The sequence below is a fragment of the Microcebus murinus genome, chromosome 1 (genome assembly GCF_040939455.1).
Source record: "Microcebus murinus isolate Inina chromosome 1, M.murinus_Inina_mat1.0, whole genome shotgun sequence".
NCBI lineage: Eukaryota > Metazoa > Chordata > Mammalia > Primates > Cheirogaleidae > Microcebus > Microcebus murinus.
The window spans coordinates 76,575,747-76,596,926 of record NC_134104.1 but is presented as its reverse complement, the minus strand read 5'-3'; the positions used below and the strand labels follow the sequence as shown (position 1 = coordinate 76,596,926).

At 44.3% G+C, this 21,180-nt stretch overlaps 1 protein-coding gene across 13 annotated transcripts in view; it reads left to right on the top strand.

Moving 5' to 3' along the window:
- ST6GAL1 (ST6 beta-galactoside alpha-2,6-sialyltransferase 1) overlaps positions 1 to 21,180 on the top strand; it is a 123,814-nt gene that overhangs the window by 64,725 nt on the left and 37,909 nt on the right. For 6 of the 13 annotated variants that reach the window (XM_076003074.1, XM_076003106.1, XM_076003094.1 and 3 more), the window contains one exon: positions 19,872 to 19,992. The exons of 2 other annotated variants lie outside the window; for them this stretch is intronic. Coding sequence is in view for 1 of the 11 variants with exons in the window: in XM_076003087.1 (XP_075859202.1) it covers positions 20,716 to 20,791 (76 nt within the window). In the remaining 10 variants the exon portion in view is untranslated. Of the gene's footprint in view, positions 1 to 11,478; positions 11,528 to 19,871; positions 19,993 to 20,676; positions 20,792 to 21,180 lie in introns of those variants that run through there. 5 more of the 13 variants (XM_076003087.1, XM_076003076.1, XM_012789638.3 and 2 more) reach the window with 5 other exon arrangements.

The following is a 21,180-nucleotide window of genomic DNA, read 5'->3' as shown; positions in this document are numbered from 1 at the left end:
TAGTTTTCTATGTGAGCAGTTTTTAGTTAAAAAACTTTAAAAATCTTCATTAGTGTGATTTTTAATTGTTTAATCATATCCCATCATGTGGACATTCTGTAACATTGAAAATATTCCTCTTTTGTTGGGAATTGAGATTGTTTCAGGTTATGAGTAGGCTGAGATAAAACTAAAGTCTTTGACAGCATCTCTGATTATTTCCTTTTTGAAGATGGATTTACTGGGTTAAAAGAGAATGGAGATCTTTAACACTGCTACATTTTGTCAAATTGCCCTTCAGAATAGATGTTCCATGTTATTTTTCCATGACGTATATGAAAATGCCCTATTACAGCTCTATTGTGATTTTTTTATTATTAATTTGATGGGGGAAAGTGTATCTTATTATTTTAATGTGCATTTCTTTAATCGCCAGTGACATTGAACTCCTAGCCTGTCACTGCACTGATTCCCAGCCTTTTAGGGAGGAAGCAAGGGGAAGGGTGGAAGAAAAGGGATTTATTGTCTCCTCCACATTCTTCACTTTGAAGATGAGAGACAGACACACACATCCTCTGGGTTCAAATTCTGGCTCTGCCCCTTACTAGCTACTGATTTTGTGCAATCTTGATCTTTCTGACCCTCAGATTTTCCATTGAAGAAATAGAGCAGTCATACTGCTGTCCATGAGCTATGAGGTAATGGAGATTTATAGAGAAAAACCCTGGCACACAATGCTTAATCTGAAAATGGTAGCTTTTGTTGTTCTTGGGGAGCCGAGGCTCGGGATGTGAAAAGACCTGCTGCTCTCCTGCACAGAGGCAGCAAGGAGCTCAGAGCTGGGGCCCCCACACAGGGAAGGCCTCCTGCAGGAATTGCTTCTGGTGTGTGGGTCACTGCCTCTTCACCTTGGCTCTCCCCTCCCTCCCTGCTCTGCAGTCTTTTATTCCCTGCTGGGCATGGAGGCAGCTATCACAGGCCAGGAACTCTATCTTGAGCAATTTGATGGTTGTGGAAGAACAAATTCTGAGTGCTAATGGTATTTATTTGATTCAGTGGAAATGTACCTTGCAGTACTTGGCTCAGAGGAACAGATTGAATTTCAGGTGGGTTTGTTTGACAGCGTCTCACATTACTCTCTGGAACAGGATTCAGACCCGGAACACGATCTTTCCAGGGCAGCCTAGCCAAGCTGGGGTCTCTGCCCCTTCCCTAGCCCCTGCTCTTCCTCTTCCTTCACCCTCTCCCCAGGCTTAGAGCCCCTAAGTTGGACATGCTCTTGCTACATACCCCTTTCAGAAGGGTACAAACAATAGAAACTAAAATGGGCTGTGGCTCTGTTTACCAGTCTGCCTGCAGACCAGGAGAGAACTGAAAGTGTTTTTTCTCTATTTATTGCATTTTGTACACCCTTTAGGTTATTTGAAAACCAAGCAAGAGGCCATCTGGGCCTCATGGGTGAGGCCAGGAAACCCTACAGCACTCTCCGCTCTGAGCATGGGTGCTGCCGACTGGGCGCACAAGTATTTCTCCCTAAATCAAGATTGGGTGCCAGGCCTCGGTGCTGCCAGCCTGCACGTGGTTTCTCCCTGGGACCACCTCACTGACACTCTGTTTTCTTCCCTGCACATTCCAGTGCAGGAGGTCTAAGCACGGGTGTGGGGGGTGGGGTGAGTTTGGCCTGTTTTCTAAATTGAGGAAACATCCAGAGAAAAGAGTCAGCAGGCGTTATTGTGGGGAGTTGGTCTACTGGCTCTTCCTCCCTCAGGCGGTAAGCCCCTCTCTGTGCAAGTGAGAGCAGAACCTGGCTGCCTTGCCCAACTTCAGCCACAGGGCTCGCGGAGGTGTATGAGCTCTGAGAGAATTTAGCAATGTGTTTTCATCTTGACGATCACACAGAAATGATTCTTTTAACCAGTTATAACTTGCTTCAGTTCATAACTGAGGAGACTTTAGTGTCTTAAGTGTTTCTCAAACAATAAGTATTTCTTTCTCTTCATTAAAATGGAAGAGTACTTTACCTGCAAGATTGATTCCTTTGGCTTTATGGAAGTGATGACGTAACAGCAGTGTCTTGGAGAAATTTAGAGTAACAAACATTTCATCTGAGCAGTTTAAAAGCTTCTCTCATCTTTTATTTCCCTTGTGCTTTCTCACAACTCTGTGAGATGGGGTTCTTTTTTTTTCTTCTTTTTTTGAGACAGAGTGTCGCTCTGTTGCCTGGGCTAGAGTGCCTAGCCTAGGCCTCAGCCTAGCTCACAGCAACCTCAAATTCCTGGGCTTAAGCAATCCTTCTACCTCAGCCTCCCAAGTAGCTGGGGACTGTAGGCATGTGCCACCATGCCCAGCTAATTTTTTTCTATATTTTTAGCTGTCCAGATAATTTCTTTCTATTTTTAGTAGAGACGGGCTCTTGCTCTTGTTCAGGCTGGTCTCGAACTCCTGACCTTGAGTAATCCTCCTGCCTCGGCCTCTCAGAGTGCTAGGATTACAGGCGTGAGCCACCGCACCCAGTCCGAGATGCAGATTTTTAAAGCCCATCTTCTCATGAGAAAACAGAGATTCAGGGACGATAGTGACTTTTCTGAGGACACACAGTGATTTGGTTGGAGAGCTAGGGGACCCCACATCTGTGCCCTGGCTTCAGGTTTTTCTATTAGTTCAGTCTTCCAGTGATACCCCCTTGCCTCAGGCTCTCTTGAGAGTCCCACATTCCTAGTCTCTTTGCTGTGGAGCAGTGTTTAAAATAGTTCATGCTGAAAGTGTCAAATATTGGTTTGGTTGAGATGAATATCAAGGTCCAGTGTTTCGCCAAAGACAAATATTGATTCATGACACTCCTAGAAATTTCATCTCATCCTCTGAGAACTGAGGACCTTCTCAACCCAACAGCCACCAAACTAAGGCCCTGTCCCTCCTTCCTCCCACCCTCCTATCCTACTTCCTGCTTAATGTCCCTCATTAAGCACCTGCCAGGCACTGTACGATCCTTACTTCTAACCCTCACAGCAACCCTGCAAGGCAGGTGATTTTGCACACATTTTACAGATGAGGAAACTGAGACACCAACTGTTCATGTCATTTGCCTAAAATTGCACAGTGATTGAATAATAAAGCTGGGGTCCATTTGTCTGAGTGCAAACCTCAGTTCAAATGAAACTTAGCACCACTCTTCGAATCCAGGCCTTGTCGGAGGGCCTCTTCCCTTCTCTGTCTTGGTTCTCATCTCTGCAGCAAGGTGGGGGGTGCTGTACCTAGGTTTTTGTGGCCTGCGGGCCCCGAGTCACATCTGAGTTGACATTCTGGCTCTGCAGCTTAACAGTGGGGTGATTGTGGGCAAATTCCATGATCTCTCTGAGCCTCTGCTTCTTCACTTATAAAATAAGTTTAACAATTACCTACCTTGTGGGGTTGTCTCGAAGGTTAAACAGGTTCTTGGGACAGTGCCTGGCAAGTAGTAGGTGTCCAAAAAACACTGGCACTTATTTGTTTGTAGGTCACTTCTTTTTGGGGAGTGGGGAAGGGGTGCTGTGGGGGCCGTGGCCGCAGCCTGCCTCCCCGGCTGCTGGGGAACTCTCAGGGCACTCCTCCCCTGCTGGCTCCTCATTTTGCCCCTGCCCTGACACTTTTTTCCTGCTCTCTGCCACATACCTGATGATGCCAGCCTCTTCCACCTGCTTCTCACAACGCTGCACAGTGAGGCCGAGTCTCCCTTTGCAGCTTCACCTTGTCCAGCTCAGCTCTGTGCACCTTGACCCTGCCCCTGTCCCCCTTTGTGTCCCTTCCCTCCCACCCCCAGGCCTTTCGGGGCAGGGCTACTGCTGAAGTCTCACCTATCCCTGAAGCTTCTTTGATCTCAGGCTAGATGCGGGCCCTTCCTCTTGGGCTAAAATTCTTGAGCACCTTCTTTGCAAGGAGAAAACATTCAGTCATTTGGCAAATGAAGCTGAGCACAGGCACTACCCTGGACCTTGGGAACATAGAGATAACTAGATGGTTCAAATAGACAAAGTAATTCATGAATGAAATGTTTGTCTGATTTCTCATGGTATTTAAGACCTCTGTAGCGCAGGAGGAATAACAATTCCTCTGGGCTCACTGTTCCGAGCTCACAGTTCCTAGCATCTTGGTTGATCTGGGTGGAAGTGGTCAGAACAGGTAAGCCCCCAGCTCTGCCTTTCCCAGCCCAGCACCGGGATAGGGGTGGGGTGTAGAGAGTGTGGGCAGCCCAGGGGCAGCTCTCTCCCTTCTGTGGGCTTCGCCACTTCCCCTCCATCCTCATAAGTCATATTCCATGACTGGACCGATTTTGATGACTTGTTGTGGGTTGTGGGGAGCGAAGGTCACCGGTGTTATAGCCGGACATTCCTGGCGAGTCATCCGGCCTCTCCCAGCTTCTGTTTCTTCATCTATAAAATGTTGAAACCGTATATTATAATGTTGACATTCATGAGAGTTTTCTTTTGAGATCTTTGAGAATTCTTGAATCAACATCCTTGTCATTGTTACATGATCTCATTTATTGTAGACAGTAGACTAAGGTGAGGCGTTTTGTTCTCATTTGACAGATGAGGAAAACAGACACACTAGCAGAGCACATAATTTCCCCTGATACTGTATATGCAATCAAGTAAAACTAAAAATTTAAATAATTTCTGTCCCATTAATTCCATAAAATAGGGACATAGGGATTTCTAAATCTATTAAAAGAAATTCATTACTGAGTATAAAATTTCCTTAACATGGGCTACCAGTTTGATTTCTTTGGGAGCTATAGTTCACAAGCAAACAGTTATTTCTATCATTTTCTGATACATGGGGGCACAGAATCCCCTGCACCCTGGGTCCCAGCCTGGATGTGAGCTCTGTTACATGCTAAGGGACTGGCTCCCATCAGCTTTCTATTGCATAAGCATCATAATTGCTCCTGAGCAAAGTCAGGCTGTTTCATGTCTAGGACCTTTGGGGTTGTTCTCAAATAGTCAAAATCCCAAATGTTGAATCTATAAATGCCAAGGATCAACTGTAATATCAGCAATGATCCAGGGCTGTAGGAGGATTCAGTGGTGTAATATGCCAAGTGTCTAGCACTCTAAGTGTGCTCTGGGCTTGAGACCTTCCTCATTAACTGAAATCCTTTGCTTCTGGGATCAGGTGGGCATGGTTGTGGCTGAGAGAGTCACAGGTCAAAGAAGATGATCGCTTTAGAACAAGCATTAAGACTGTAGTGTTCGGATTCAGACAGTTTTGGGTTCAAGTCTTGGCTCTGCCATTTACTAGAAGTCCTTTAACCTCTTTGGGATTCAGCTTTCTGATCTGCAAAATGGGAAGGATAACGTAGTGCTAACCTCAGAGAACCATGGCAGGATCGAGTGAACCGTTGTATGTACAGGGTTAGCACAGTGCCAGGCACAGGGGAAACCCCCCACAAGGCAGTCACAATGCCTTTCCCCACTTCCTGTCCCCCTGCACAGGGCCGCACACCCAGTAGGTGCTTCGTGTTTCTTGATGTTTCAGTTCATGTCTAAAGCCATTTTCTTATTTACAAATTAACCACCTTCCACCCTCAATCACAAGCCCTGGCAGTCGGTACCAGCCAGATATTCTATTTATCAAGTGCTACCTGTACCCTGTGCTTGGCAGTGCTAAAAAGGAGACAGAGAGGGAGTATAATCACTGCCCCCTTAGGGCACAGTCTGATTGGAAAAATAAGGTTGACACACACAGCACCTGGGCAAGCGTGCAAGAGTGTGTTTGTTCATGTCAGGAGTGTGAGGAGTGGGGGAGCTTCCCCCAGGGACATGGGCTGGTGCTAGGCCTGTGCTGGGTCCCCATGGTGAAGGGAGGGAGTGGTGAGTGGGGGACCTTTGGAGGTGAGATTGACCATTGAGTGCTGACTTCTGTGTATCTGGCCCCTAAATGAATGTGTTCCAACAGTGGACAACATGTTCCATTAAGCACCAAGAAAGTACAGGTATAGAATGTTCTTCATGTTTGGTGGGGAGGGGAGAAAATGTGAACCCCCCAGAGAACCAGCCACTGCCTTCCAGGAGGGAATGATGTGGGCTGAGAGCAGAAGTTGAGTTCACACCCTCGTCTGGGATTGCTCAGGGTGTAGTGGCCCTTTTTGCCCAAGAGATTCATTTTCAGCCGTGTTGCTGCCTCACCATCTGGTGAACAAAACAAGATCTGGGGAGGAGAGAGAGGCGAAACGCCCCCTCAGTGCAAGGTGGTTAGCTTTCTCTGGTAGTTCTGACTCACCCTGGCCTGCTAACAGATGTGCAATATCCAGAAATAAAGGTCCTCTTTGGGTCCAGGAGCCCAGAGTTGATGACAGTTTGGCCTGAAATTCCCGGAGACCTGGATCGAAGCTGTGTTTCTGCCGCTTCCTCAGTAACTCTGGGCCATTATTGGGCAGCAGACTCCCTGGGTTGTGGGGGAGTCCCCGTTAGTGGGGACTTAAAATGCTTGAGCCATGCATTGACTGTCAGCCATGTCTGCCCTGCCCTAGGCTGAACGGGCATTGTCCCTCCCTTCCCAGGAAAAGCCTGGCCTCCCCCACATTCTGCCCAAGGCCACCCTCTGGGAACCTGCAGCCTTCTGATTTCAAGATTGTTCTTTTATAAGCACCAAAGGAAGAAAGAAAAGCTTCATCTTTCTCTGCTGCACGCTTTTAAATAAAAGGATTGGTTCTGTGAAATTTAGATTCAGTCAAAAGGCTGCACTTGAGGACTTAGAAGGCCACATGTGGCTTTACGGCCGCAGGTTCCCCACCCCTATTAGACATCTATATTTTAAAAATGCTACTTGAGTGATATTAATGCCCAGGCAAGATAGAGGAACAATGTTCTAAGTGGTCCCTTTCCCCCACACCTCTCGCCTGTGTGGCTGTGGGACTAGAGGTGGGAGGGCAGAGGAGGGGGACACGGAGTGCTATGTAGCTCTGAGGACAGACTTGAACAAACTTTTTGTCCTCTACATTCTCTTCCCTTTCTCTTTGCATGGGGCCGCATTTGGCCTTGGGCTGGTCCTCAGAAAAACATCAGTTTGCTAAGATGAAAGAAATAAATAGTCATCACCTTGATGACTTTAAGTAGAGTTATCACAGTTCAGTGATTCCGGCCTTTATAAGCACCAAAGCTTATAAGGAATGGTCAAGGAACACTGGCCCTGACCTTCTCCTGCCCAGACTGGTAAAACTGCCTAGCATGGTCCCCAGCCCTCAGTTTCTGGAGGGAACTGCATTTGAGACAATGTTAGCAGACACCATTGTTCCCAGTAAAGACACTTGGGTTCGAAGAGGGGTACTTAGATCATCAGACCCTTGTTAGCGAGACTTAAAATTCTCAACCTTTGGTCTTTCCTTAGAAATCTTTCCCTCCTTTTTTGTTGCTATTTGGTCCTTCTTTGCAATTTAGCATGTTAGACTTCCTGGCAGCCTCCCCGTACCCTGCCCGGCCATGACAGCTCTGCTGTTCTGTCTCATGGGGAGGCATCTTTCTGATCTAACTGCTGCCCTGGGTTGACCTGCTTGGGTGCTGAGATGTAGAGGGAGGCTGGTTTCTGTTGGATCTGGCAGTCCAGTAAAGTTCTGGTTTTACATTGCTATTCTCCTGATTTCCAAATGCTCCAAGCCAGATTCTTCTGGATAAGCTTAGAATGTCTTAATTCTACCTAGTTGGGGGCAATTGGGGGTAGTTTTTCTAAGCACCCTCTTGTGTCTGGCCAACTGGCAGAACCTGTTTTTTAGGAGGCACGCTGAGCAAGAACTATGTGTATGGCTGCAATCAAAACGCAATGCTTGTTTTGGGGCAACCTGTACAAAGTAGAATTCCTTGTTCAGGGTCTCCAGAGACCCACCAGACACTGCAGTACTTCAAAAAGCCAGGTGGGACACACACATTTACCACAACAATCTTGCATAGTCAAGGAAATTAAATTTCTTTGTATCATGCTGAACTTTTTTTTACCAACTGATAATGGTAGCAACGACAATTTCATGCTGGTCAGAATCTCTTATTGGCAGCAATATCTTTGTTCCTTTGGTAACAAATATGAACTCAAATTTTTAATTAAAGTTAGTTGACAACATCTTTCAAAACCTGGGGATCATGTCAGGGGAAACAAAATACAAGAGGTACTTGGTGTGGAAGAATTTAGGAACTGTTGGCTTTGACTAAATTAATGAGCACTTCTGTCATTTCACTGGGCTAGTGAAATATTGGAATGAGTAGACATGAAAAATCTATACCTGACAATTCTCATGATGTTCTTAGACCAGCGGAAATGAATATTCAGGAGGTCTCTACTGAGGAGCTCTATTAGGGTAATGCTAGCTGCTGTTACAAATAAACTTACTTCTTAATCACCTTGGCGCAGAAGTGACACATGTTTCATTTGTTCACATTTCCTTGCCAATAGTTTCTGAAATGATCCTACCTAGATGCAAGTTGTGTGTGTGTGTGTGTGCATGTCTGTGTGTGTGCGTGCACTTGCTGTAAAATGTCATCCCTGTCTGGGCAGTCATTTACAGCAACACCTATATGGCAGAAGGAGCAAAGTTTTGGTGGGGAAACCAGCTATTTCTGACGGGAAGAAACAGAAAAAGGAGTCGTTACAGGATTAAATGGCAGCATGGTAGAGGGTTGCTGGACACTGGGACACATGGACTGCATCTTGGGGGCATTATGGCTAGTGCAGACACCCTCTGGGGGAAGCAGGATTTCAAGGCCTCTAGTCTCGGAACAGAGCGTTTGGGTTGTAAGGTCCAGATGAGGCTGAGGATTGCATACTAAGAGGTTAAGGAGACAAAGATCAGGTCAGAGTAAATAGGTGTCACAGAAGGTCAGCACGGTGACCAGCACCTGCAGTGGAAGCAGTAGTAAAGCGGTGACCAGCACCTGTAGTAAAGCAGAGAGGCTCTCAGCGGCCCTCTGAAGGGCCTGAGTAGGGGGGCATACTCTGGGGAGTGTGACCAGTTTGCAAGTTAGAATAACGTGGCTCTCACCCCAGGTTGACCATTTACAGTGACATCTTGAGCAAATGACTTAAACTCTCTGAGTTTGTTTCTTCATTTATAAAAGAGGATTGTTAATAGTTCATCCACCAGGGTGGGCGTAAGGACTAAATTGGGTAACATTTGAAGTGTTAGCACCTGGTAGGAACCCACTAAGTGGGATCCTGAGCCTTTCTCACCTGGATTGCTGCACTAGCCTCTGAAAGGTCATCCTGGTTTCACCCCCGGAGCCTCCTGCCTATCGCAGTCGCTTCCCTGAGCAGTCAGAACAGTCCCTTTCAAACGTAAGTTGGCCAAGTCTCACTCAGAGTGAAAGCCAAATTCTTACACCAGTAAGGTCACCTACGTGATCTGGCCCCTAAAACCTCTCCGGACTCACATCACACTGCCCTTCTCCTTGCCTACTCTGTTCTAGCCTTTGTGCTATTCTTTTTTTCTTTGGGACAGGGTCTTGCTCTGTCACCCAGGCTAGAATACAGTGGCATCATTGTAGCTCACAGCAACCTCAGACTCCTGGGCCCAAGGGGTCCTCCTGCCTCAGCCTCCTGAGTAGCTGTGGCTATAGGTGCACACCACCCTGCCCAGCTAATTTTTCTATTTTTGTAAAGACGGGGTCTTGCTCTTGCTCAGGCTGGCCTCAAACTCCTGGCCTCAAGCAATCCTCCTGCCTCGGCCTCCCAGAATGCTACGATTACTGGCGTGAGATACCTCGCCCGGCCCTCTGTGCTATTTTTGAGACACTCCAGGTGTGCCCCCCCCAGGTGTTCTGCTGTTCCTTCTACCTGGCACCCTGTTCCCTCAGAAATCGGCCTTACTCCCTCATTCACCGTCCCCCAATCCTTGCTCAAATATCTTTCTCTTGGTGAGGTTTTCTCTGGCCATCTACTTTAAATCTCCACCCCGCCCCAAAGCTGTTGCTATCCCTTTTACTTTAGTGTTCTACATAGCATTTATCTCCTTGCAAAGCACCACATACATTGTTTGACTATTTAGCCCCTCCCTAGAAGGCAAGCACTAGGGGTTCGGGGTGTCTGGTGGGTTTCTGTACTGCTGTATCTCCAGTTTGGCTTACCGGACACAATGAGCACTTGCTGAGTGAATGACCTACTATGAGTTGGGTATGTTTCTCACAGGCTCTGAGACCACTGCAAAGTAGAGCTCAGACCTCCTGTTCATTTCCTCCATCCCCAACTCCCTTAGACTACCAGGACTTAAGATCCTTTTATTTATTCATTTATTTTTGAGACAGAGTCTCGCTCTGTTGCATGGGCGAGTGCCGTGGTGTCAGCCTAGCTCACAGCAACCTCAAACTCCTGTGCTCAAGCAATCCTGCTGCCTCAGCCTCCCGAGTAGCTGAGACTACAGGCATGTGCCACCATGCCTGGCTAATTTTTTCTATATATTTTTAGTTGGCCAATTAATTTGTCTCCATTTTTAGTAGAGACAGGGTCTCGCTCTTGATCAGGCTGGTTTCGAACTCCTGACCTTGAGCCATCTGCCCACCTTGGCCTCCCAGAGTACTAGGATTACAGGCATGAGCCACTGTACTCGGCCTTGATCCTTTTAGATATATATAAAAAACTTAGAGAACCATTGAACTTGAAACCACTGAATCTCAACAAGCCTTGAAATCTAACACTCGGTTTACAAGAAACGCAGAGCGAAGGGGACTACGCCAACCATGAGAAAGTCATCGGCCGGCCTCAGAACACAAGCCTTTCCATAGGACACATGATTTAGTTTCCTCAATGACCATATACTATGAGAAAGAAAAAATAAGGGAGTAGGGAGCTGTTATAGATTCAAAGAGAGCTAAAAATGGCATATCATTCAAACAAAATATGCTGCTCTTGTTTGGTTCCTCATTTGAACAACTCAGTATAAAAGACATTTTTTGAGAATTGGTAAAAATTTGAAAATGAGTTGGATATTAGGTGATACTAATATCACCTAATTGTGGTCATATTTAATTTTCATATATATTCATGTAGTCTCTGGCAGAACCTGATGTGTGTGTGTGTGTGTGTGTGTGTGTGTGTGTCTCATCTTCTAGAGAATTAAGCTGTATAGAAAATTATTTGAGAGCTTTTGTTCTCAGTTCTCCCAAGGGTGGCACATACCTCATATCATTCTAGATGCCAGGGAGGTAAGTTAGCTCATTGCATACAATGGCTGTCTTAGGACATTAGGGTTTAATTTTTTGATGGAACCTCAGTTGAGAAGAGCTGGTGTGGGGGAACTGATATGAAGTCTCTAGCATTTGCTTTAAATTACCACAGAGAAAAAAGAAAGTGGTGGGGGATAGTAAAGACCAGGAGGAGATGAGACAGTTGCTCTTCCCGAGGAGGAGGTGGGCCCGTTTTCTTTTCTCTTTGCCTCTCTGTAGTTTGGGGGTGTGGTGATGTGTAAGGGCATGGAGGAAGGAAGGGCTGGGTGTGCTGCTTGGGAGGGCGCTGTGTTTACTCAGCCCTCTTTATAGGCCTGCGTGCTCCTCCTCCTCTACTTACCTCTGGTGTGTGGCGTGGAGTGCAGGTTGGTCCTTGGTGTGGTGAGGCTGGGGAGATGCACGCTGGGCTTATAGTGGGGAGTGGGCATTATGGAGAAGGGGAGCTACTGGGGTGTAAGGGGCCTACTTGTCACCAGGCAGCTGTCAAATAGCAAGACAAATTTTTCTACAAATGTCCTTCTGCCTGTCAGGGGCAAGGTTGAAGAGGTAGCAAATGGCCCGTGCTTTCCCTTTGCCACGGCTCTGTGAACCCTGAGTTGAGTTCAGAGCTCTCCTTACCTGTTCTGAGGGGCCGGCTCTGGTCAGGGACTGCTGGCCTATACATGGTGGGGACCCAGCACCCCCTGCCCCCCAACAAAGTTCTGTTCTCTAAGCTCTTAGAAAACTTCTGGGGAAATGTGCTGGGGCGTTTCTGAGGACCTCGTTATCTTCTCCATCTTCTCCAGTGCCTGCCTGGCTGGGAAAAATTTAATCTCTGGTAAGAGACCCTTCTGTAGCCTGAGTCTGGAACAGCTGAGTCAGGTGGGAATGGAAGCCTGTTTATCTTCAGGGCTTTGATCTGGGCAGGATCTCCTGGCCCCTCCAGTAGCCTTGACGTGGGGCTTGTCCTCACTCGGGTAAATACTTGCAAACAGTCGCAGCTTCTCAGACACTGCAAATTTCTCTTGGCTTCTTTTCACTCTCAGGTTCACTCGCTGTAAGTTTCTTGTTGCTTATCACATTTCTGATCTTTGCTGCACTTTTGAGCAAAATAGTGACGTGTCGGAAATATGTTGACAAAACTATTACTGTTTTGACTCATGCTGGCTCCCACTGGATAAAGTTCAGAGGCTGGGAGCCCAGGCATTGGAGCTACACAGCCTGGACAAGCTCCTAGGGGGCTCTGAGAAGTCTGGTGAGGACAGTACTCGCCTCGGGCACTGTTGTTGCCACAGAACTTTACCTGATCGCAGGGAATTTACTGACTATAAAGCATTTAGCACTTAGTAAAAGCTCAATAATTATTAGCCAAAACAAAGTGATAACATCTATCATTAAATTGTCACTGCAACCATGCAGAGGCAAACTTTTAAGTATTATGCATAATTTATAGACAAAGACACAGGGCTCACAGAAGTTGATGAACTGGCCGAAGATCATATAACTTGACAGGTACAAAAGCCAGGATTTGAGTCTAGGTTTTTGAGATGACAGCCTGTGCGAGCTCTTTCTCCAAAGCCAAAGCTTCTCAAACTATTGGTGGTAAAGAACTGGGTTTTCCCCCAATTTGTCACACATCAATAGTTTCGTAAAATACAATAAAAATGGATTATAGAATAATGAAATGAAAAATAGGACATTCAAAATATAAGCCCCATTTTAAAAATTATTAAATTCAACAAGCATAAAATTACTCTTTTAAAAGTGTCAAAGTTGCTCACACTCAATTTCTGTGCTTTTCCTACCCTGTACCTTGAAAAGCTTTCTCAGACCAGTGCTTACCTGCAGACCTCTCTTTGGGTAGCACTGACCTCTGCTACCTGTTTCTCAGCGTGTGTTGTATAGACCACTTGCCTTTGAATTAATTACCTGGGATGGTTGTTAAATGCAGATTTCTAAGCCTGCCCACCCCCTCACCCCTCAGACTACTTGAATCAGAATGATTGAGACAGATTCAAGAACCTACATTTTAATAAGTAGTTTTAATAATTCTGATGTGCTCTAAGCCTGAGAGTCACTGTGCTCTGTGATGCTGTGTCCCCTCCACAGATAGTAGACTGGAGGGTAACTAGCAAAGTGAATACAATGTTTTATTCCAGCCATCCCCATTTCTGCACTGCTGTTTTTTTTTTTTTGTTTTTTTTTTCCCCAAAGGCTTCCTTTGTATAGAACTTCACTGGCAGAGCATGCTTTCTGAACTCATTTTAGTGCACTGCAACAAGCGTGCATCGCGTGCACACCGTGGGCTGGGTGGAGCGAGACAGACCACAAGATGCTCACAACCCGTAGAGACTGAGTGTAGGCGGATGAGTGCAGACTCCGGGGTGTGGAGCTTGCTGCCTTCTGATTTCAAGATTGTTCTTTTTTAATCACCAGAGAAGGCACGTTCTCTGCTTCACCTCTTTTAATAAAAGGATCTGTTCTGTAAAATTTGGATTCAGTCAAAAGGCCGCACTTAAGGACCTAGAAGACCACACGTGGCCTTAAGACCGCAGGTTCCCCGTGTCTGCCGGGCAGCACATAGAGGGGAGACCAGGAGGAGCCGGCCGTGGTGACTACGGAGAAGGTGTGACCAGTGAGGTGGAGAAAAATTAGAAGTGTAGGTTTTGGAAGCCAGGTGAAGACATGCATGGAGGAGGAGGAGGAGGTGACCAGCTGCTGGTGGGCCGAATGAGGTGAAGACCCAGCACTGACCGCTTGGGCGGCAACACGGGTGTCAGGGGCTCTGACAAGAGCAGGTTCATGTGATGGGAAGCTTGCTCTTGGGGTGGGTTCAAGTGAGAATGGGAAGACACAAACTGGGAACAGTTACTATGGACAGTCTTTCAAGGGGTTTTACAGCAAAAGAAAGAGAAATAGGGCATGGGCTGGAAGGAGGAATGAGGTCAAGAGGTTTAGGGGGAGCAGCAGAGAAATGAAATTTATTCAGAATTCATGTAATGGCTGCATATGTGACTTTGGTAAAGTCATATGTCATTTTCAGTTGATTCCTTTAGACAAACAAAAACAATTATCTATCCTATTTTCTTCAAGCTCTTTTAAACTCTCCCCACTCCCAAACAAAGGAGTTTGTAAATCTCTCTTGCTTCTTAAATAGTTTAATTTGAATACTTCTAAAAAATGATACTGCATTTTCTCATATTTGTTTTATCTATTTTTTGGCTGGAGTATTTTAAAGTAGATTCCATATCTTACCACTTCACATGCATAGGATTTTTTCTTTTTTTACATAACCATGATACCATTATTACACCTAATAAAATTAACAATGATTTCCTAATATTATATAATATCCAATCTATGTTCAAATATCCCCATTTGCTCTGAAAGGTGTCAAATTCCTCTTCCCAGTCTACAGACAGGATTTAGACAAGGTCTGTATATTACATATTGTTTTGTCTTTTAAGCCATTTGTTCATGCCCATTGACTTGTTAATGAAACCAATCTAATTGTCTTACAGAAAGTCCTACGTTTTGGATTTGTTCCCTATACTGTCATTTAACTTGTTCTTTTTTCTTCTGTATTTCCTAAAAACTAGAATTGCATATAAAGGCTTGATAACATTTTAGGCAACAATTTTTCATAAGTGGTACTCTGTGCTTCATATTGCCTTCCACCAGATGGCACAGACTGTCTAGTGGTGCTTAGCTGATTGGGGTCAGGTGGTGGCTGCCTGAATCACAAGTGGGGCTTTTTGTTTTTTAAGATAGGAGAACAGCAGCATATCTATGTGTTGATGGGAATAATCTTTGAGAGAGGAATACCTATTTGGTGCAAAAGAAAAAGAGAATTTTCATAGAACAATTTCCTTAAGTAGACAAGAGTGTGTAGGATCTAGTGGACAAGTGTTGGTTATTGCAAGTGTTGGACACAGCCAGTTCATTTATAGTGACAAGAGCTATATGGGCATGAATGCAGATAAGGTGGGCTGTGGTGGGGGCTTGAGGAAGTTCTAATCTAGTAGCTTCTGTTTTCTCCATGAACAATTAGCAAGTTCATTAGGGGACGGCAAAATTGAAAGGAGGAAGTCAAGTAGTAGGTGAGTGGGAGATAAATAGACTGGGAAAGTAGCATATGATTGCTGGGAGGCATTAAGGACCTACTGGCACTTGGTGATCATGAACTTGAAGTGAAATCAGTGAGTATCATTGTGTGATTTTCTCTAGCCATGTTGAGTTGCATGGTTGTAGGTGTGGAGCGGGAAAGAGAATTGGCTGTAAGCAAGATTAGGTTTTAGTCAACTATGTGTGTTAAGAGAGGACAAGGAATTCATTTTAATGATTGACCATGGAATTTAAGCTGAGTAGGAAGGGAAGTGAGGATATGAGGGAAGTGAGGGACAGTGAGCAGATAGTAAGATTAACCACAGAAGCTTGTTGGGGTTGGGGTACTGGTTGGGAAAAGCTGCATAGACAGGAGTAGCGATTGGAGAGGGGTTGCCTGAAATCAGGATTATGGAGAGGGTATATATTTTTGGAAATAACAAGATCAAAAATATGAACCTGGAAGTGAGCAGCCAAGGTCACAATCAGTGAGGTTGAGGAGAACAAAGAACTGTGAAGCCAAAGGACTAGATTATCCTATAGGTAGATATTAATGTCACTAAAAGTTATAACAGGAATCCTATTGGGGAGAATTATAGCAAGCCAGGAACTAAAATATTCAAGGGGTGAAGAGGAGTTTCCTGGGGGGGGGGGGGGATGGGGTAGATGGTGACGTCGTCTGCACAGGGTTGCTGCAAGGATGGAATGAGACGATGCACGTGAAGTTCTTAACCTTGAGCCTGACAAATAGCATGTGCTCAACAAATGTTAGAGGTTCTCCATCTGAGTCAATGTGGTTCCGGAGAGTAGAGCTTAAACCACTGGCTTTATTTTTATAGAAAATTTGTTTCCCTCAATTTTAAGATCTGTCCAAGAGGCAGAGCTTCTCCCACAGCTATGTACAATCTGGGAGGTGGTAAATTCCCTGCCTTTCAGCGCAGACAAAAGGAGCGTGTGCTGTGACAGTGCTATGAAAGGGATTCTAGCAACTGAAGATGACGGTTGGGGGTGGGTGGGGGTCATTCTAGCAATTGAAGGCGGTGGGGAGGGGCCACAATGGTGTCCGGAGCTAGCTTCATTCTTTCCTTCAGACATGACCGAGCATTTCCCAGTTATGGCCCAGAGCCTGGCTAGATGTGGGGGACCAGGGATATGTTTTAAAGGAGCTCTCAATCTGGTTGGGATAGACCTGCAAACTGATTGATAAATGTGTAGTCTGATGAGTCTGAACAGGCGCGGTGGAGTCAATTTGATCGCTATGGAGCCAAGGAAGATGTCAGAGTCAAGGGGCACTAGAGCTGGTATTGGAGGCTGGGGGTGGCCCCATGGGAACAGGATAGGAAAGGACATTCCAAGCAGAAGCAATGCCACGTGCAGAGCTACAAAGGCATGAAAAAACCTGGCACATTTGGATTGTCTCTTGACTAACTCTGGGCAAGTTACTTATCTCCCCTGCGTCGGTTTTCCCGTATGTAAAATGGGGATAGTAATGGTATCCACAGAGGAGGGGCTGGTGAGGAATAAATGATGTCATGTGTGAAATACTTGTCACAGGCACTGTTGCAGTCCCTTTAGGTGTATTATCTTACTTGATTCTGTTATTATCATTCCCATTTTATAGATAAAGAAGTGTTAAGTCTTGAGTCTTAGAGGTTGAGTAACTTGCCTAAGGTCATGTAGCTGGCCAGAGGCAGAGTTTGGGTTCTTGCCTTGATCAGTAGTCCATAACCTCTAAGCTATAGTCAGTGCTTAGCACATAGTTGGTACTAAATAAATGATAGCTATTATCATCATGATTACCAAAGTTTTTCACCCAGAAAGTTGTGGGTTCTGTTATCACTTCTGTAGCTGGTTGAAGATCACCAGTGTTGCAATCTCATCAGCAGTAGGGACTATTTTTGGAAGGCCCTCATCACCGACAATAGATCTAGATAGACAGTTGCACCACTTTTGTTTCAACTGGTTGATTTTTGGAAATTAAAAGCAAGGAGTGAATTTTTGGAAATTAAAAGCAAGTTTTTATTTTCTTAGAGGGCCACTCTTTCTGAGCAAATGCAGTTGACATGAGGGTGGAAGAGCTGGGGTCTATGCACTCTTCTGATGTCTGTGAGCTGGACTCAAAAGTCTCATGTGCTAGCAGCTCCTGCATTGGGGGATGGCAACGAATGAGCATTCGGGGGCAAGACATGTGATGCAAAGGTCAGATGACTGCCCATAGTGCTCTCTGTAGGGGGCTAAGAAAGAGCTTTTTCCATCAGTGATGCCCGTGATAAGAGCTGGCAAACCTCCCACGTTATTCATTCAACAAATACTGAGTGCCGACTATGTGCTAAACACTCCTCAAGTGTCTAGAGATACTCACTGGAGACAGTAGTGAAGAGGGCTGACAAGGTTCTAACTCCTGCAGCTTATATTTTTAGTAGGCAGGGACAGACAGCAATCAAATACTAATATGAATGCATGCATAATTACAAATGCTCATGCCATACAGGAAACTCATACCATGAAAAGAGGGATAGATATCAGAGATATTTTCTGACTTTCCCAGGAGGCTACCTGGGAACCAATCTTCTCTGAGTTATAAGAAGAGCCCCAAATTTTTTGACAAAGGACAGAGTGGCATTTCTCACTTTTGCTCTGGCAGTGATGCCTAGAACGTATCTGCCTGCCTGTCTCCTAGTCATGAAAAGCTGGGCTTCTCCCAACCTGAACGCCCCACCTTCAAGAGAGGATTTTCTCCTGGTTCATAGGGTAAAGCCAGTTATGTGCATGTGGCTTCCTCTTGGTTCTGTGAATGCTGGATCTCCTAGGACAGGCCTCAAGGCCAACCCAACATTGTGCATCAAGTTGATACACCAGGCTGCGGTGTGTTTTCAGTATGGACCCAATAGTTTGGCCTTAATTATGCAACTAACATAATAAAAACAATAAAGGAAGTCAACTGATGAAAATGAATCAGTTTGCTGATGAACTGTTTTCAGGTCTCAACCATCTACATTTTTCCTAGATACTTGGACATGCATAACTTTTAGTCACAATGGTGTGTGCACAGATAACATTTTCTATTTTGCTTTTTTCATTATAATTTTTTTATTTTTATTTTTTTTTATTTCTTTTTCTTTTCAGACAAAAAAGTGTAACCAAATTCATTATAATTTTTTAAGTATTTCCTTCCCTATTGCTACATAAATTCATACACAATTGTACATTTTCTCACAGGTGGATGTACCATAGTTTAGCTATTTGCCTATTGCTGGAAGCTTAGTTGTCAACAGATTTTCACCATTATAAATAAGTTTGAAATGAAAAACTTTTTTCTTTCTTATGTGTATATTGCTTAATAGAACTCACATTCTTTATCTTCTTAATCCTCTTCAATTTTCATCACAATTATGTAAGGTAGAGAATCATTTTACATGTGAGGAAACTGAAGTATATAATATTTTTTTGTTTGAACTATTTATTTATTCACTCTTATAATTTGGTCAGTAGTCATGAGCTTTTAATTCTATGATTTGAATACTTTCTAGAAAGGCTAAATTAATTTATGTTGCTCCTTCAAATGCATACCAATTTCATTATAATCTGTCCAGCAATGAGTCTTAGCATTTTGAAGATTGCTGACCAATATAAATTCTATAAACTAATATCTTAATATTCTAGTTGCTTCTCTTGTGTTTCTCTCAAGATTAACCATAATGTCATATGCTTGTTAATTGTGTTTTTTGTGTGATTTATCTGTTCACATTGATTGCTTCTTTATTTTGGGAGGCTTTGAATGTATTAACCCTTTTCATGCCTTGACTCTTGTTTTCCTTCTTACTGTAGTTATAATATTTTTCATTGTATAGAAGTTGGAATTTTCTTGCAAATGAATCTATTAAACTTTTTCTTTGCTATTTTTTTTACATTGTATCAAAAGAAGAAAGAGCTGGCAAATATAAAATCTTTAATATATTTTTAGCTTTCTTTATTTACATTTTCCTATTTTTCAAACTTGAGTAATACATGCACATTTTAGAAATTTTGGAATATATACAAAGTTATAAAAAATAAAAACATCCATTATTCTATCATCCTGGGTGTATTTGTTTTCTAGTACTTTCTCTTTCTCACATGTACTTTTTTCTGAATTTGGATAGTATTTATAGTTTTATAACCTATTTTTTTCAGTTAAAATTATACTAATTGAACTTTTATGTATCACTAAATAATGTTTGAAAATAGATAATTTTTTGAAAATCTGTCTGGAGTTTATTTTGGGATGAACCTAATTATGCTGCATTTATCTGTAAGCCAGAGATTAAAAAATTGTTCTTCTAGTTTGGTACTAGTGGTGCCTGTTTTATCTTTCTAGCACATTCTTATTTGGCATCAGTCTATTTCCGTGCTCTTCATAGATCTAGAGCATTGCACCTGTAATAGGCTCTTCTTTGTTTTCTGAGCTTTCAGGGCTTTCCTGGGTTGAGTAATAGCCCAGGGCTGCAGAAAGACCTGGGCATATTGTTAATGTTTAACCCTGCCTCTGCTGGGAAGCTGTTCTCACTTCTTCTTAATCTGTCTCTCTCTCTCTCTCTCTCTCTCTCTCTCTCTCTCTCTCTCTCTCTTTTTCTTTTTCCTTTGTAGATGATTTTTGATCATCCTGAAAAAAATGAGCCTTGGCCTTCAGACCCAACAAAGCCAACCTGCCTCCCATGGAGCATGGTGCTAGTTCCTGAGGACCTGGAGGGGGATTAGCCAGAAGCAAGTAAGGAGCCCCTACAGGCATGGGCTACCAAGGGGTTCATTCCTGAATAAAAAATGGGCATGGGCTAGCCAAGGGGTTTATTCCTGAATAAAAAATGGTGTGGTCGAATGTGCTGACAAGGAGTCTCAGGATCTTAGTGTCTGATTACAGCTTTGCTGCTTTCTTTATTTTTTTATTTGTTTTTTGAATCCTCTTTGATCACTGATGCAATAAGGGATTGGGGAGGGGTTAGATGGCTTGTCCATTTCTGTAAGCTATAATTATAAGATTTGAGTAGTTCTGTGATTCATTCAATCATTTTTAAGCACGTCTGTGTGCCAGGCACTGCAGTTAGCATGTCGTGATGCGTGGATCAGGGCCAGATTCTTTACTTTGAGCGTTTCTTTCTGCTGGTTCAATGTTGGCTTAGTCTCTGCAGGTGATACTGCGAGTTGTTGCATTCTTCTTCTAAAAGCCTCAGAGGGATTGTAAGGATTCATTGATACAGTCACATCAGTTCAAGAATCCTTTATTGATTATCTACTGTGTTCCAAGCACTGTACTGGGTACTGGGGTTTCAGAAATAATGCCAGGAGTTCTCCTTTAGCAGCAAAGTCAGGCATGAGCAGCAAGCATTGCAAAGCACTGGCTGCCAGCAGCAGGGAGCAGGGGTAATGCTGAAGGGGAGGTGATCTCCACCAACAGGCAGAAGCGGAAAGGTAATGCTGTCAGAGCTAACAAGAAATGGACAAGGAGAGAGAATGCAGCAGTGCAAACGCCTGGAGGCTTAAGAAACTAGTCTGGTTTGGAACATTCAAAGGTTGGTGTGTTTTCCCAAAGAATTCATGGAGGAAAATTTGCTACCCTTTTCCCTCCTTTTCTTCATTTAAGCTGTTTAGATGAAATTTCTTCAGTCTCTGTCTCCTTAAAACAGCTTGCAAAATGAGAAAGGGTCTTGCAGCTCTACGTGCCTGTGACCAGGAACTCTAGCCACCTGGTATACTTGGAATCTCAACCAAGGGTGGTGACTAGGAACACGTGAGCCCTGATACGGAGTTTCAGATGAGTGCTCTGAGGCCAGGACGAGGGACAGGCCGTGAAGGCTGAGGCCATCTGATGGTGGCAGGACTATTGTGGGCCTGGCTGTTTGGGGGTACTCTTCTTTCCTGAGAAACCCCACCTTGGAGAGAAAGTGCCGAGCAGCCCCCT